The 16,631-nt window shown below is 49.5% G+C and overlaps 1 protein-coding gene across 3 annotated transcripts in view; it reads left to right on the top strand.

Annotated features, from left to right (window-relative positions):
* HTT (huntingtin) overlaps window positions 1-16,631 on the top strand; it is a 169,122-nt gene that overhangs the window by 137,779 nt on the left and 14,712 nt on the right. For all 3 annotated transcript variants that reach the window (XR_002730577.1, XM_023206823.1, XM_023206822.1), the window contains 12 exons: window positions 934-1,147; window positions 1,569-1,714; window positions 2,962-3,139; window positions 4,112-4,213; window positions 6,421-6,608; window positions 8,842-8,968; window positions 11,364-11,464; window positions 12,390-12,544; window positions 12,976-13,115; window positions 13,805-13,887; window positions 16,091-16,221; window positions 16,355-16,484. Coding sequence is in view for 2 of the 3 variants with exons in the window: in XM_023206823.1 (XP_023062591.1) it covers window positions 934-1,147; window positions 1,569-1,714; window positions 2,962-3,139; window positions 4,112-4,213; window positions 6,421-6,608; window positions 8,842-8,968; window positions 11,364-11,464; window positions 12,390-12,544; window positions 12,976-13,115; window positions 13,805-13,887; window positions 16,091-16,221; window positions 16,355-16,484 (1,695 nt within the window). In the remaining variant the exon portion in view is untranslated. The remainder of the gene's footprint in view (window positions 1-933; window positions 1,148-1,568; window positions 1,715-2,961; window positions 3,140-4,111; window positions 4,214-6,420; window positions 6,609-8,841; window positions 8,969-11,363; window positions 11,465-12,389; window positions 12,545-12,975; window positions 13,116-13,804; window positions 13,888-16,090; window positions 16,222-16,354; window positions 16,485-16,631) is intronic.

The following is a 16,631-nucleotide window of genomic DNA, read 5'->3' as shown; positions in this document are numbered from 1 at the left end:
GGTGAAACCCCGTCTCTACTAAAAATACAAAAAAAAAAAAAAAAAAATTAGCCGGGCGAGGTGGCGGGCGCCTGTAGTCCCAGCTACTCAGGAGGCCGAGGCAGGAGAATGGCGTAAACCCGGGAGGCGGAGCTTGCAGTGAGCTGCGATCTGGCCACTGCACTCCAGTCTGGGCGACAAAGCGAAACTCCGTCTCAAAACAAAAACAAAAAAAAAAAAAGATTCATGCAGTGAAAACTAACTTATTGAGTGATAAATTTGCTTAGTGATCTGTTTATTAGGTTTTCCAAATTTGCTAACTGGGCTTGGAACAGCTGTAAAAGTTCTGACTGTAAAAGAAAGCTTCAACTTTTGGCATTCATGATGCTTTTCTGAATTTTAAACTAAGATAGATGTTTTACCTGAAGAATTGGCCCCCAATCTTATAAATGGCTAAACAAAAAAGGTTGCTAAAACATAATCCAAATTGTCATAGGAAATACCGGTTTTCCAACGAAAATTTTGTCATTCATATGGCTACTTTTACTTATTTCAGCTGCATTTGAACATCTTTTTCAAACTTCAGGGATGGTTGGTGTATCACTGAGGTCTTGGATGACACTTTAGCTTTGATTTTCTGTTTTTATGAGTTAAAATTGTCATACCAAAATTTTTACTTCAAGCAAATCCAAGAGCATAAAAAATTAAAATATTACTTGAAGTACCAAGAGAGAACAGAAATATATTTTACTAAGCATATGTTGAATGAAATTGTTCAAATATTTGTAACAGGCATAGAGTAGAATTTTCTTAAAAACATTTTTGATGGTATACCAATCTGTGTTTTCTCAGAAACATTTGCCTTATTCTTTTTTCTGTTGTGTTTTTCTTACCTGATTGAAAGCTCATAATCTGTTGTTATTGTTTGTTTAACCTTTAATGCTCTGATTTCAGGAGTTCAACCTAAGTCTGCTAGCTCCATGCTTAAGCCTAGGGATGAGTGAAATTTCTGGTGGCCAGAAGAGTCCACTTTTTGAAGCAGCCCGTGAGGTGACTCTGGCCCGTGTGAGCGACATCGTGCAGCAGCTCCCTGCTGTCCATCACGTCTTCCAGTCTGACATGCCTGCAGAGCCGGCGGCCTACTGGAGCAAGTTGAATGATCTATTTGGTAATTAAAATTAAAATTTATCTTATTTTTAAAAAGCATTCCAGGGCCAGTATAGTACTTTGCACCAAGTAAATATACAATAAAGGCAGTGGATCAAATACACTGAAAGCGTTTACAGAGGTAGCTAAAGAGCAGCACTGGTGTCCTGAGCTCAGAATTTCTTCCTGTGTGTTTGCCACTTTGCCATTCATTGACATGGTCATGGACATAGAGCTCTAAGCCCTTGAGGAAGGCTGGGCCAGACCTCAGGGGAGACGCAGCCCCAAACTACATGCAGTCATGTAGACAGATGTGTAGGTGTGCCATTCAGGAACAATGTCTTGTGCTTTCATCAGATTCTCAAAGAATTGCTTGACTGCCTTTCGAAGGTGTTACATCTGTGCTCACGTTTGCACCCACCCACGAGGGCCTTCTGTTTCAGGGGATGCTGCACTGTATCAGTCCCTGACCACTCTGGCCCGGGCCCTGGCACAGTACCTGGTGGTGGTCTCCAAACTGCCCAGTCACTTGCACCTTCCTCCTGAGAAAGAGAAGGACACCCTGAAATTCGTGGTGGCAACCCTTGAGGTAAGAGGCAGCTCAGGAGCTCAGTGTTGCTGTTGGGAGGGGACACGGGGCCGACTGGAGAGGGTAAAGCAGTTTTATTTGAAAAGCAAGAGCTCTGACCAATCCAGTCACTCTTCTGTCTCAGCCTGGCAGTAAGTCTTGTCACCGTCAAGTTATTGTAGCCATTCTTCACCCTTGCCTCGCCACTCCTCACGGTGGCCTGTGAGGTCAGCCAGGTCCCCTTCTCATCTGCACCTCCAATGTCACGTGGATCGTAATTTTAGTGACTTGAAAAGTAATCATCTGGAGGCACTTTGTGTCTTAAGTTGGCCTGGACGTGTCAGCCAAGGAATACTTGGTTTGTGTGGGTGCTTGTAATTAGCCCCCAAAATGTGTACACATTCTGGATGCATTAAAGTCAGGCCTGTATCCTTAAAGGGCCATCGCTGTGCTGCCTGCCCTCATCAGGGACACACTTTGCAGACCCACAGAGGCTCCGCCTCCACCTCACACCAAAGAAAGGGAGGAGTCCACAGGGCATCAGTGCCGTTACTCACAAAATGATGAATACACCCTTATTCTGAACCACATGGAGTTAGATGGTTTGTGATCCCTGTCCTTTAGGTTTCAGCTTAGTGGGGAAGTGGGAAAGCCAGCGTGTGATCACAGCACAGGGTGATTGCTGCCGATGATATTATGTGCCTGCTGTGTGCAGGACAAAATACTTTACACGCATCTTCTTATTTGACTCTCACAACTCCCTGTGAGATAGGCTCTGTTACTCCCATTTGACAGGTGAGGAAAGCGAGGCCTAGAGAATTTCAGTGACTTGCCCAGGTCCACTGAGCTAGGAAGTAGCCATTCTGGCGTTTAAACTCAAGGCCTGCTATCCCTAGAACCCACGCTCTCAAATTCAACCTCTGAGGTTATGACAGAGGCAAGCCCCAGTGCTGTGGGAGCCCCAGGGAAGAACCTCTGGCCTGGTGGCCACATGGCCCAGGAGAGATTTCTACAGGAGCCCACAGCGCTGAAGGAGAGAGAGGCAGCAGAGTAAGGGGGCATTCTGGCAGAGAGGGGACTGGCACCTTGGGGAATAGCTGGGTCAGGACTGAATGTAATGGAGCCAGGTCAGAGCTGTCCTGGAAGGGCAAGGGCATCCGGACCCACTTCCCCTCGATGCTTTGGAGGTTCCACTACAGCTGATTCCCACGGCCTCCCCAAATGAACGGACACAAGTGGGCATTCTGTGACTCGGTACTTCCCTTTAGGCCCTGTCCTGGCATTTGATCCATGAGCAGATTCCTCTGAGTCTGGATCTCCAGGCGGGGCTGGACTGCTGCTGCCTGGCCCTGCAGCTGCCTGGCCTCTGGAGCGTGGTCTCCTCCGCAGAGTTTGTGACCCACGCCTGCTCCCTCATCCACTGTGTGCACTTCATCCTGGAGGCCGGTGAGTCCCCGTCCATGAACAATGGGTTCCTATCCTAGTTCCTGTCTAGTTCACCATGTTTATATTTTGTGCTGCCTGTTTGCCAGGTACTAAGCTAGGAATTGGGGATGGAGAGGTAGATAAAATATGCATTAGGAAGGGCTGGGCCCCATCTCTTACTCTCCAATATATTGGAGTCTACACTGGAATTTACCTTGAATTTGCTTTTTTAGTCCTTTTATTTAGATTTTGGAATTTCAGCTTTCCTCAAAATTACTTCTAAATTTTATGTCTCTGTGATCTTTGGTCTTAGCTGACTGTTTTATGCATTTAGTCTTATATGATCGTAAGATTAGTAAGATTACATTCAGAAGATTGTTTTCTGTTCAAATGCTTGTTTCTATACTGCACTGTAATATTAATGTACTGTAAAATAAAAGTGGCTTATTCTTTTCAAGGAACAGTATCCTCAACAAGGGTTATTAGCCACAAGTTTTAAAAAATTGGACATCATGGTTTACATGTTAGAGGGCGTTTTGAAGCTTCGTATTTTCAAATTAAACATTATAGAGTGATGTTTTGATGTTTCATAATTGTTTTCATCTGTGCATTTGTAGCCAGCTTGAAAACAAAGATCCAGGGATTAATACTTAAAAACCAGACTTCTTGGGGGTTATAGAGATGATTTTGGTAGTGATGAATCTTGAGCCGTCTGATAATAACCTGGGGGTGAGAGATGGCCAACAGGAGACAGTCGAGGGACTTAGAAATCTGAATGAACTCTGAAGTACAAATCTTCAGACATAACCACTAACCAAGAGATTGTTCCCTCAGTCTAATATTATCTGTTTGTCTAAAATTGGTTCTAAGAAATCTAGGCTCGTCTGTCTATCCCTTTGAACTTTTGTGAGGCTGCACAAATGTACAATTTTGAATGAAAAGCACTGATGGAAGTCTGTGGAAATTCTTCTGTTTGTTCTGTTGTAATTGTAGTTGCAGTGCAGCCTGGAGAGCAGCTTCTTAGTCCAGAAAGAAGGACAAACACCCCAAAAGCCATCAGAGAGGAGGGGGAGGAAGTAGATCCAAACACACAGAGTAAGTCTCGGCCCATTCTTTCTTAACCTGTGGCTCCTCCCAGACCTAAAAGTCATTCAAAAAGACGTGCACCATGGTGAGCGTGCACTCCTGGAAGCGCACCGTAGCTCGGCTGTGTCCTGCTGCTTCTCCCTCGCCGTCGGGAGGCTTTAGTCCATTGCTTTGCCACACTCTTTTGTTTCACCTTATACTTGTGCATGCGGCTGTCTCAGACCCTACAGACCAGCTGGGGTGCCTCTGGGGGAGCCCTCCCTCCCTCCAGCACGTTCCACACGCAGTTACTCTGAGCACTTTCCATGTGCGGTTACTCTGAGCTCCTTGAGGGTGGGAAACGGGTTTGTCTTCTTTGTGTTCTCGGAAATTAATACTTGGCCCCTGGTCAGCAAGCAACAACCTTTTGTTGAGTGATAATGAATAAATAAATGTTTCCCACATGAGTATTCAGTAACCTCAGTGTCAGGTTCAGCCATCTGTTTTGGTGGATATTTAAAAGAAAATGCCGCTTTTCCTACAGAAAAAATAAAATAAAATAAAATAAATAAATAAATAAATGTAAATCCCAGTGATTTAAGCCAGTTACAGACTTAGACATATGCTACGGCTTTTCGTGTCCTGTCCTCCCAATTCTAGAGTAGGTATTTTACTAGGAAAATGGTGGCAATGCCTGTTGAGAGGAAAATTTTTTGGCCAAGTGTCTTTTGTTCTTGCCAGGGCCCCTAGGCTGCTGGGGCTACTTGAGTTTCTTTAGCCCAGTGTCTGGCAGGGACTGTTCCCTGTCGCCTGTCCCACAGAGGCGGGGGTGCCTCACCTGGGGCCTGTCCACGCACTTCACACAGCACCCTTACTGGGAGCATCAGGCACCTTTTCCGCGTTCCATGGCTCAGGAAACACACCTTTTTAACCATGAGTGCGCCAGTGCTTTTGGGCTTTTTCTCCCAGCTTTTGTGCAATCCTAGTTATGGACGGAGTTTTCCGGTCTTTAGTCTTCTGCATAGTACTTTTTTCTTCTGGTTCCCGGTTCGAGGTTTTGTAATTAAAGAATGACCCAGAAGCAGTGGCATTTTCATACACAGCCAAGGTCTTCTCTGAATTTTTATCTCGAACCTCTGTGGGTCCTTCAGGCTTCAGTTTGTGATTTCATTATTTCTTGTTGCTGCCTAAGGAATATGAGAACACTCACCCCCCTACTCTGAGTCTTCCAGCTGAGTGGCACCTCAGGCTGTTGGTCCTGTGCTTCCAGGGCGAGGATAAGAATAGTGCCAACCGTGTGGATTGAGATAGATCAGTTAGTCCATCCATGTCAAGCACCTGGAATGGATGACAGTCTTGTTGTGAATACTCAACAGATGTACCATGACTTTTAGTTAGATTTCCATTGCTTTGAAACAGCTGAGACATCTCAGGGCTTTGAGCCAGAGCAGCGGGCCCTGATGCGGGTTCTGTTTGGGTGAAGATGATTGTGTTTATCCCCGTGGCCCTCTGTAGGCCGGAGTGGGAAGTTTGCTTGATTTTAATCACCTCGATAGGATCTTACTTCTTAAAGGTCATCCAATAAATAATGAGCCAACTCATTACCCTGGGGCTTAATTGCTGAAGTCCAACGAGAAGTCATTCTCTATCCTAGGAAGTTGCCCCAAACTGTAGAATCTCGTCCTGTGGGTAGTAGCCACTTACTACACCTTCACTGACTCAACAAATCATATTTTAATAGATACGATATTCTAGACTCAAGACTCCATGCTGTGGATCTTCCCAGGGGTGTGACGTGTTCCTCGGCGTCTGCCTTGGGAGTTTCCATTTCCATCGGAACCGTGCCCCAAGCCCCTCAAACACTCTGATCTAGGAACGCCAGTGAAGCAGGGATGACAGCGTGGCCCTTTGATACCAGCTGAGGGACAGACACAGGTCCTGGGAGACCAGAGAAAGACAAGGGGCAGAGGAAGTGTCCTAGAGGGTGGGCCAGAGGGCTGGGAACCAAGGCCGGAGCTCAGGTTCAGGACCATTCCAGCAATCCCAGCAGAAAATGGGGAGGATTGTATGGTATAGGCGGATATGAAGGAGGTAGAATCTGCAGGCTTTCAGTGGCCAGCTCAGTCTAGGTGATTCCACAATTACAGCTTGAGCAGCTGGCTGTTGGTCATGCTTCTTACACTGGGCATGTAGAATGTGTTTTTTAAAAAGTCCTCTCTTAACCATTGCTTGTTTAGATCCGAAGTGTATCACCGCAGCCTGTGAGATGGTGGCAGAAATGGTAGAGTCTCTGCAGTCGGTGTTGGCTTTGGGTCATAAAAGGAATAGCGGCGTGCCGGCGTTTCTCACGTCAGTGCTCAGGAACATCGTCGTCAGCCTGGCCCGCCTGCCCCTTGTCAACAGCTACACACGTGTGCCCCCACTGGTGAGTCTGGTCGTTCCGTGCAGAAGACCAAGTACGATGAAACGCATGGGTAAGCCCTGGGCTGGGCCACCTGAGAGGGCAGGACAGAGTCCCCGCAGCCCAGAGGCTGCCAGCTGTGTTTCTGGTGCCTGCTGTGGTTCTGGTGCCAGCTGTGGTTCTGGTGCCAGGCTGCTTTCCTCAGGCACCATGTGTGGAGGTCGCTAGTAGAAATACTGGGTTTTCTAAAATGAACTGAGGCCCCACATCCTGAAGAGATTAGTGTTAGACTTGATTCTAGAGCAACTAGACCACTTTGCTTACTGGCAGACCAGAAACCACACTCCCTCGAGTGAGTGAGATTTTCCTTTGGAAATAATTCATGTTTTTCTACACAATTTTGCTGTTGTCTTCAGAATCGGTTTAAAGTAGGTGTTATTGCCGGGTGCAGTAACTTATGCCTGTAATCCCAGCACTTTGGGTAGCCAAGGCGGGCAGATCACTTGAGGTCAGGAGTTCGAGACCAGCCTGGCCAACATGATGAAACCCCGTCTCTACTAAAAATTAGCCAGGTGTGGTGGTGTATGCCTGTAATCCCAGCTACTCAGGAGACTGAGACAGGAGAATGGCTTGAACCCAGGAGGCAGAGGTTGTGGTGAGCCGAGATCACGCCACTACACTCCAGCCTGGGCAACAGAGTAAGACTCTGTCTCAAAAAAAAAAAAAAAAGTAGGTGTTATTGATCGGGACGCTTGTTTCAGATAACATGAAGAGCTTAGCTTGAGGAGAGTGAGGGTTGATGGAAGGGGACTGGCTTCTGCTCAGTGAAATGGCATCATCCCCCACCAGCCTGCTGAAGTAAGACGATGGGACCTGTTCCTTAGGGACTGCAGCATCCTCAGGCAAGAAAGAAAGGCCGACCCGGCAGGGTGTGAGCCAGCAGGTATAGGTCAGTGACAATGGAGCTGGGTCGCAGGGAAGAGGCCTGTGGCTGCCTGAGAAGGGTGTGTGCCTGCCTGTGTGTGCATGCACGTGTGTGTGTACGCTGGAGAGTCTGGGGAGGCTTGCTCCAAGGACACAGTATTGTTGGATTCTGAGAGCTGAGGAGGGTTCTGCCACAGGGGATGAAGGTATTCAGATGGAGAGCTCATTCTGAAGAAGAGGCCAGGGCCTGGCGCTGCTGGCAGCAGTTGCAGAACAGGGAAGTTGTAAGCTTTCCTGGGAAGAGCAGCAGGAGTGCTGGAGAAGCCAGCCACCCTTGCTGCATGGGGGTTGCTCTTGGCCCCACTCTTGGTGCACAGCGAGTCACTGTGGGTTCATTAGCGTCTGGTTCTGAAACAGTAACTGCTCCTTTGGAGGGGCTCGGGGAGACCGTGTAGGAGGGCACAGTCTAGAGGTCATGCCGTCTGGAACACACTTGAGGATATGCCAGGACGGACTGCATGCTGTAGATAAAATTCCTCTAGCAAGCTCTTAACCGGCATTGAGGAGTTCCCTGAGTGCGGTCATCTGGAAGGCAGCTGTGAAAGGCACTGCAGTCTCCCCCTGGACAGGTACCAGAGAGGAGCATAGCGGAGCATAACTGATTTAAAGAGAGGGCTTTCCTTTGGTGAGGTGAGAGATTAGCTGGTCATTATCATTAGAACCCTCTGCCTGTGTGCAGATGGGCTATGGGAATCCCGGGGTTCCGTTGGGTCCTATGTCACCTCACTGAAGGCATGTCAGCTGAGCTGGCCAGACCTTCAGCTGATCCTGCCACTTGAACAGCATCAAGCCTGCCTCTGGATTCTTCTGTGCACGGTGCGTGTCTAATCACCTCATGCACAGAGAACTGTACTTCAGAGTTTACAGAAATAAGCTGTATGGTTCATTTTCGTGCCTGCTTGCCAACAAACATATCTGAGCTGAACTTCATTGCACGCCTGCCTTTATTCTAACACACCATCTGCTGTTTGTGGGCGAGGGGTGCTGTCTAACTCCTGCCTGCCTTTCCCAGCACTCCCTGAGTGGGGTGTGCCAGCAGCCTCAGGGTGAGGACAGGAAGTGGGAGGGCAGAGCAGATTTGGAAGGGCCACTTGATGGGGAAGAAAGTCCCAGGAAGCAATTGGAGCTGTTTTCTGGGGGAGAAGGTGCCAGCTCGGGGACAGTGCTGTAGTGAGGAGGGAGCCCGGTGGAGAGAAGTGGGGCTTCCTGCTTCCTCACAGTGTGTCTGTCCTAACTCAACTCGGGTGATGTCACTTCCTTTTCATCTTCTCAGGTGTGGAAGCTTGGATGGTCACCCAAACCGGGAGGGGATTTTGGCACAGCATTCCCTGAGATCCCCGTGGAGTTCCTCCAGGAAAAGGAAGTCTTTAAGGAGTTCATCTACCGCATCAACACACTAGGTACTCTTGGGGCCTCTCCTTCAGGTCACCATCATCGGCCATCTACTGGGAGGAAATCCAGAGCCCCAGTACTGGGATCTTCTCATTTGACTCCAGAAAAGATTTAAGCATGATAATAATACAAACCTGTGTGAATATATTTTGCAGTGTCAGCAAAACTCCTTTTATACTGAGAAAATAGATCCCAGTTCCTGTGTTTTGTGGCTTGAATCCCAGCTTTTTATATTCTGGGCTTGTTTGAAGTCAGGAAAAGTTCGTGTGTAATGGACAATGTGAGGCCAAATTCTGCCTTAGATTTTGCATTTAGGCTCAACTGTGGCAGCACTTGTCTCGGAGTGTGTTCTCGTGTTCACCACTCTGATCCTGTTGTATCTCACTGGTGCGCTTTCCCATATGGGAACAAGCTGACGGGAGCAGATGGAGTCAAGTCTCTTAGCACTCGCCTTCCTCAGAGCCTAGAGGCAGCATGGGGAGAAAGCAGGCTTGGGGCTCAGACGGTCCTGGTCTGCTTCCAGCCCTCCTTAGCTGAGCAGCGCAGAACAAGTCCTTCTAACCTCTAGAGACCCTCAGTTTTGTCATATGTAAAATGGGGGTCATGTCTATTTCATAGAATTGTTGCAGATTTAGAAATTACATTTCTTTCTTTTTTTTTTTTTTTTTTTGAGACGGAGTTTCGGCTCTGTCGCCCAGGCTGGAGTGTAGTGGCGTGATCTGGGCTCACTCCAAACTCCACCTCCCGGGTTCACGCCATTCTCCTGCCTCAGCCTCCTGAGTAGCTGGGACTACAGGCACCCGCCACCATGCCTGGCTAATTTTTTGTATTTTTAGTAGAGACGGGGTTTTACCGTATTAACCAGGATGGTCTCGATCTCCTGACCCCGTGATCCGCCCGTCTCGGCCTCCCAAAGTGCTGGGATTGTAGGCGTTAGCCACCACTCCTGGCCTAGAAATTACATTTCTAAACAAGTGTTACCCCTTATTTCTAAATAAGTGTCTAAATGAGTAAGTCACCACTTTTGTCCCTATTTGATGGCAAGAGGTGTGATCTTGTGGTGGGATTGTAATCAGTCAGTCCTCAGTGACTGTGCCCTGCTGTGGTGTTTCCTGGAAAGTTCCTGTCTTGTCCTAGAAAGTCTGGCAGGGGCACCCTGACTCCACTGTCCAGTCTTCTCCCCAGGCCCTTCGGGCTTCTGCAAATTTGAGGCTTGTTTTCATCCCAGAAGGTTCTGGCAGCAGACACCTCGCGTCTACTTTCCACTTTAGTTTATTAGATAATTCAATGTCCAAAGGGAACCCTGAGCAGGAACCTCAAGCCAGCTGTCTCACGGAGCTCCTCCTCTTCCTCACTGTGAAGATTGGTCTCCCCCTTGCCTAACACGAGCTCCTTTGCTTACTTGGGTGCCCTCGCTCTTGAACTCCCCGGCAGACGTGCGTGACCCAAGACTGTGCTGCAGTCCTTGCTTTTGTTCATGCTCATCTTCTTCTTGGTTCATTGTTTTCCCTGTAATGTAAATTGTTTTATTTTTGTCTGTATCTGTGTCTGAATCAGTCCTGCACGCTCTCCTTCTCTCTGTCTCTTGTTCTTTCTTTACCCAGTTTATCACAGGGACCCCGATGTCTGTTTCTCTAGTTCTCCTGTCCTAAGCACCCCATCCTGTCTTTCTGGCCTCATCACAAGTGGCGTGTCTGCCTCAGACATCATGATGGGGGCATGAAGCACAGATGTCAGAAACAGCTGTTGGTTAGGTGCACTCGAATGCAGCTCATCAGTAGGAGTGGAGGGTCTATCAGATGAGCTTTCACTGAATCCCTGTTCCTACCTCGATACCCTCTTTTTTATCCATTCTTCTAGACAGGTCAGAGGAACCATTGCTCTGACTTTTACATTTTTAGCAGCTTTATTGAGGTAGAATTCACGTACTACAGATTTCACCCACTCTAATCGGACAGTTTGGTGGCCTTTAGTTTTATCCACAGAGTTGTGCAGCTAGCTGCACAGTTTCAGGGCTGGACTCCAGGGAAGATTTTAGCCCATCTCGTGAGTGGAGCAGAAGTGGCCCTGGCCTTGCGCGAGGTCACCTGCATGGGCGTCCCTGCCCTGTCCCTGTGTCTGCACCACTGGGGGTTGAGCAGGCTGCCAGGGCCGACCTGGGCCTGTGCCACCTGCCTCTCACGTGCCTTGGACGGTGCAGCCGGTGTCTGTACTTCGGTTTCCTTGGTGATGAAATGGAGGGGATAGTGTTCCTGCGTCATGGACCTCTGTGAGGTTTAAGGGACTTACTGCGCTTGGCGTGGGGCCTGCTCCAGGGGCCGTGCTGTGTCGGTGTAGCTGTCAGCTTCCCATTACAGGCTTGAGAAGGCTTGACACTGTCTCGTGTAACATTTATATTTCTAGGCTGGACCAGTCGTACTCAGTTTGAAGAAACTTGGGCCACCCTCCTTGGTGTCCTGGTGACGCAGCCCCTCGTGATGGAGCAAGAGGAGAGCCCACCAGAAGTAAGGCCACACCCCATGCTGGTTGGCACATGGACAGTTATGGCCACTTGCAGGCCTTTGGTGGTGAACAAAATAAGGCAGCAGACTGTTTTCTTTTTTTTTCTCCTACCTTATTTTTGAAAGAGTAGCCAGATGGTGTCTTGACTGATATTCCAGAGCAGGGACAAAGCCCACTGAGGTTTGGGGGCTGCGATTACCAATGGCTGGAATGCATTTGATTACGGTGCGTTGCATGTTAAGGATCAATAAGATTGTTGTGCCCTTTCTGGAAAGTATCTTTTAGTTTTATTTATCGGTATTCAGAGGAGTGTAGGTTGAATTAAAATGAAAAGGCACTTTATAAAGGCCGTGAGTAGTACATGGTTTCATCTTTCTAATGTCTTGCAGAGATTTTATTAGGCTTCTCGAAGTGTTCACGTACATTACGTTAATGTGATACTAAGAGTAACTGCTCTGGCACAGCGAAGCCAGCAGAATGGGAAGTGGTGGAATGCAGGCCCTTGATTCTGATAGAAGGTGTGGTATGAACTCGAAGAAATGACAGTTTGGAGGGTAGACATATGTCACAAGTCATCAAGATTGTCTTTAAATTCATCCATAGAAGCTAACAGGTTGTCATAAGCAAAGCCTCTGAAATGTATGAGGGAATTCAAAGGTAATTTATCAAAAAGTAATTCATGTTTGGAGTTTTGTGCCCAAAGGAGTCCTTGATTTGAAAAATGGGCATTTGCCCATCAGATTGTTTCAGGGCCTGTATGTGCAGAGGCCGTGCCTCATGCCCCGTGAGCTCAGCCTGACAGAAGTCCCTTGGTAGCACTTAGGGCTCCTCTTCCTCCCTTTGAGGCAGGGTGGACTCTGGGTTCTGCATTCAGAGCTGGTTGTGGGTGTCTTGCTGTTCTTGTTGACCTGTGGGCTATTCTTCCAGGAAGACACAGAGAGGACACAGATCAACGTCCTGGCCGTGCAGGCCATCACCTCACTGGTGCTCAGTGCAATGACCGTGCCTGTGGCCGGCAACCCAGCTGTGAGCTGCTTGGAGCAACAGCCCCGGAACAAGCCTCTGAAAGCTCTGGACACCAGGTTTGCTTGAATTCCCACGTGTCTCCAGGACATAATGGGTGCTGGGGACAGTGGGGTCCCCACTGAAACATCCAGCAGCTTCGCCCAGGCTGTTTTCCTTTGTTGCTGGAATTGAAAACACTGTCCATGTGGCCTGTGCAGGAGGTGCAGACCCAAAGGTGCCCTCCTGGCCATTGAGGAGCTGGAAACGCGACGGGAACTGACATGGGGTTATTGAGCATTTAGGGGTAAACATTAGCAGGGCAAGAATGAGCGGGCAAGTAGTAAAACACCCACCTAAGGGCTCATGGACAGGCACTCACTTAGGAAGTGAGTTTCATTTGGTATTATACCAGGTTCCTTTAGGCAAAGCGGAGGGAAAGTTCTGGCGTTTTTCACTTGTAAGATTTTGAAGGAAACAAAACACTCTTTACCTTTTTTCTGAAATGTAGGTTTGGGAGGAAGCTGAGCATTATCAGAGGGATTGTAGAGCAAGAGATTCAAGCAATGGTTTCAAAGAGAGAGAACATCGCCACCCATCATTTATACCAGGCGTGGGATCCTGTCCCTTCTCTGTCCCCGGCTACTACAGGTACCTGAGGGAAAGGGTGGGGGGTGGCTGTACTTGGGCTGAGATGAAAAAAGACTGGTGTGCTCACCATACCAGTTACGCAGGAAGACCTGAGTGTGGTTTAGTTGGAGGCTGTGGTGCTAAATATGCTGCCCCATTCATAAGCAGGAGTCTTATTCAGGCCCAGGGAGGAAATAAAATCTGGAAATGAATTAGAAGCATTATCTCCTGCCAGTCAATTCTCACGGGCTGTAAGAACAGCAGGATTTAAAAGTTGAATGAGTTGCTTATGTTAAGAACTCAACCGAGTTCATCTACACAAGCTGAATCTCCAGCTTTTCCTAAGAAACCAGGTGTGGCAGTGGCTGCACGGCGGGGCACAGCTGGGCCTGAGCACCCCGCTCCCTGCACCTCTCCCCTCCCTGGGCCCTGTCTGTCGGTGCCCACTCTCCCACCAAGCCTTCCAGTTGTGTGCCTGCTCTATCACAGGCAGAGTCCCGCTTGCCCACTGGCCCTGCCAGCTTAACGGGTTATAAAGTGACAAACCCCCGAGACCCACAGGTCTCTGCACAACCTGGACCCTCCTGCCAGTGGCGAGGGCAGGTGGCTCAGGCCTGTGTGCCTGTCTGGGCAGGAGCTGGGCTGGCACGAGGTGGGCCTGCGGCCCTGTGCCCCGTGCAGATCAGGACTCAGGGTGCTGGTGTTCACAGGTGCCCTCATCAGCCACGAGAAGCTGCTGCTGCAGATCAACCCCGAGCGGGAGCTGGGGAGCGTGAGCTACAAACTCGGCCAGGTCAGTCTTGCACCCCACCAGGCCTCTCCCCGTTTCTGTCCTCAGACTTCGGTGCTTCACACACCCAGGAGAAAAGCTCAGTGCACTTTTTAAATGAAAGGAAGTTTTACTTTTTTAAAAAAAAATCTTTAATGTTCATTGTTTTTGTCCTTTTTATTCCTAGGTCCCACAAGCAGAGGAAATATTACTTTTGTTTTTATTTATGTTCTTTATTCTAGAAAGTAGTTAAGAGACCTCACATGTAGTGATAGAGATGTATATAAGAGACAGTGAGAGGGCCTGAGTTGGACTTAAGCAAGGACCGTGAGACACCAAAAGGGGTGAGGACAGAGTAGAGTTAGCTGAGATGCTCAGGAGGAAGTAGATGCCATGAAGGGCTCTGTTGTGGGGGGCTGCAGGCTTGGCCCTGAGTGTCCCTGTGGCCAGTTGTTGAGGGGGGGCCCAGTGTGCAGGCAGACAGCTCGGCCACTTCCTGGCAGGTCACGTTGGTCTGTGCTTCTGTTTCCTCCTCAGGTAAGTGAAGGGATTTAAGAGTCCGGGCGTGGTGGCTCACACCTGTAATCTATAATATTTTAGGAGGCTGAGGCCAGAGGCTCACCTGAGCTCAGGCGGTTGAGGCTGCAGTGAGCCATGATTGCACCACTGCACTCCAGCCTGGGCAACAGACCAATACTCTGTCACTTAGAAAAAGTGTAAACAGAAACATAGGGCCATTTACATATGATGGCACATGGCAGGAGCCCCACGGGTGTATGCTCATGGGAGGCCCCGCTTTGCTGGCTGATGTGCACCTGTCCCTCCACCCTGTGCTGTGTCTTTCACTGACTAGGTTCCTGGTTTGGTGAAACCAGTTGTGCAGGACAGTTCTCTCGGCAGCTTTTGTTTCAGTAGAAATGGGTCAGAATGTGGTGTGTAGAAGCACTTATGAGCTCTGAGAGTTTCCTCTTCTGAGTTCCTGGCCTGCAGCCTTCACAGCAGAAACCCCATGATGTCACATGCCTGTTTCTGTTCCCTGCTCTGTGCCCTGTACTGTCCTCTTCTGTGCCTGCTGGTTTCAGTGACAGGAGGCAGGGAGCTGCTGGACCAGCCTGTATTTTTCTAGACATAGTTGGAAAAAGAAGTCACACTCTTCAGTCCTCTCACCTTTGACAGATGTTTCCACCTCAAGCTAAGTGGACATGGCCAGTAGGACGCACTGTGCTTTTCCTGGAAGTGTTTCTGAAGGGCAGGCTGAGAGTGAGAGGCCTGGAGCTCACTGGGTTCCTGTGGCCTTGTCCTGGGCCCGGGGACACTGGTCTGTGCCCGAGATACTCCCTGTTCCCCCCGCCCCACTGCATTTGCCCACATCCTTCAATGTTTGCCCTGTGTCCAACGTCTGCAAACCGACTGTCATGGGATTGTACTGGGGCTGAAGTATAGTGCCACCCCTGCCCTATCTGGGACGTTCAGCCCCAGATGCCACTGGACTGAGCCACTGCTTGCTTTTAGGAAAGAGGGGTGGGGGTGATGGGTCTGGGCGTGGGGAGCACAGGGGCTGCTCCTTGGCCTGAGAGTTGTTCATACAGACTCCCCGCCCACTCCCTGCGGGGGTGCTGGGTCCCAGGGGGGAAATGGCCCTTGGTGCCAAGAACGTGAGTTGGGCCTAGTGCCAGTGATGATGGAGAACAGCTTTTTATGGGCACACAGCCCACAGCACTGTGCCAAGTGCTCGAGGCTTCCAGAGAACCAGGCAGAAAGGAGGACAGTCGAGGTGTGCTGACGGCTGTGTGATCTGGAGCGCGGGTCACAGAGGCCGGGGAAGCTCTGGCCTGGGGTTTACCACAATGACTGCCGGTGAGGGAGATTGGAAAAGAAATCTCACGTATTGGTTCCGTGTTTTGGGGACTGCATTCAGATGTCACTTAGGAGTGAAAGCGTCCCTTCGTAGAGCCTCTTTCTGTGTCCCCCTCCTCAGCTGCTCCTGGGGTTGACTGACTCCTGATTCAGGCCTTTAGCGTGTGCTGGAGTTTCCCAGTAGCAGTCCAGCCCCCAACCCACCCTCTCTGTGGACTCCCTTGCCTGTAACCTGGGGTGTCTGAACGACCCTTGCAAAGGGGCAGACTGTTCGACGGTGGGCATGTACTGAGTCCCGGGGGCCACACCCGCCCCCCAGGAGCCTGGCACTGTGGCTGCAGCGCTGAGCAGCACCCTGTCTCTGTGGCAGGTGTCCATACACTCCGTGTGGCTGGGGAACAGCATCACACCCCTGAGGGAGGAGGAATGGGACGAGGAGGAGGAGGAGGAGGCCGACGCCCCTGCACCTTCATCGCCACCCACATCTCCAGTCAACTCCAGGTTTTCCAATGGCCTTTTTTTTTCTACAGAAATTTGAAATTTCTTATCAGTCATTTGATTTGTTTGAGGTGCTTCTTGAAATGAGCCTCTCATCTTCTGTACCCAGAAAATACCCATCTTGCATATTCTACAGGAAACACCGGGCTGGAGTTGACATCCATTCCTGTTCGCAGTTTTTACTTGAGTTGTACAGCCGCTGGATCCTGCCATCCAACTCAGCCAGGAGAACCCCAGCCATCCTGATCAGTGAGGTGGTTCGATCCGTAAGTGAGCCTTCCCATTCCCCTCACACCGGCACATGCCACAAGCACCACACGCACCACACACACGCTGCACACACACACGCACCACACCACACGCACCACACACACGTCACATCACACATACCCCACATGCACGCAACACACACA

This window comes from Piliocolobus tephrosceles, chromosome 3 (assembly GCF_002776525.5).
Source record: "Piliocolobus tephrosceles isolate RC106 chromosome 3, ASM277652v3, whole genome shotgun sequence".
NCBI lineage: Eukaryota > Metazoa > Chordata > Mammalia > Primates > Cercopithecidae > Piliocolobus > Piliocolobus tephrosceles.
This window is presented reverse-complemented; position numbering and strand designations above follow the sequence as displayed.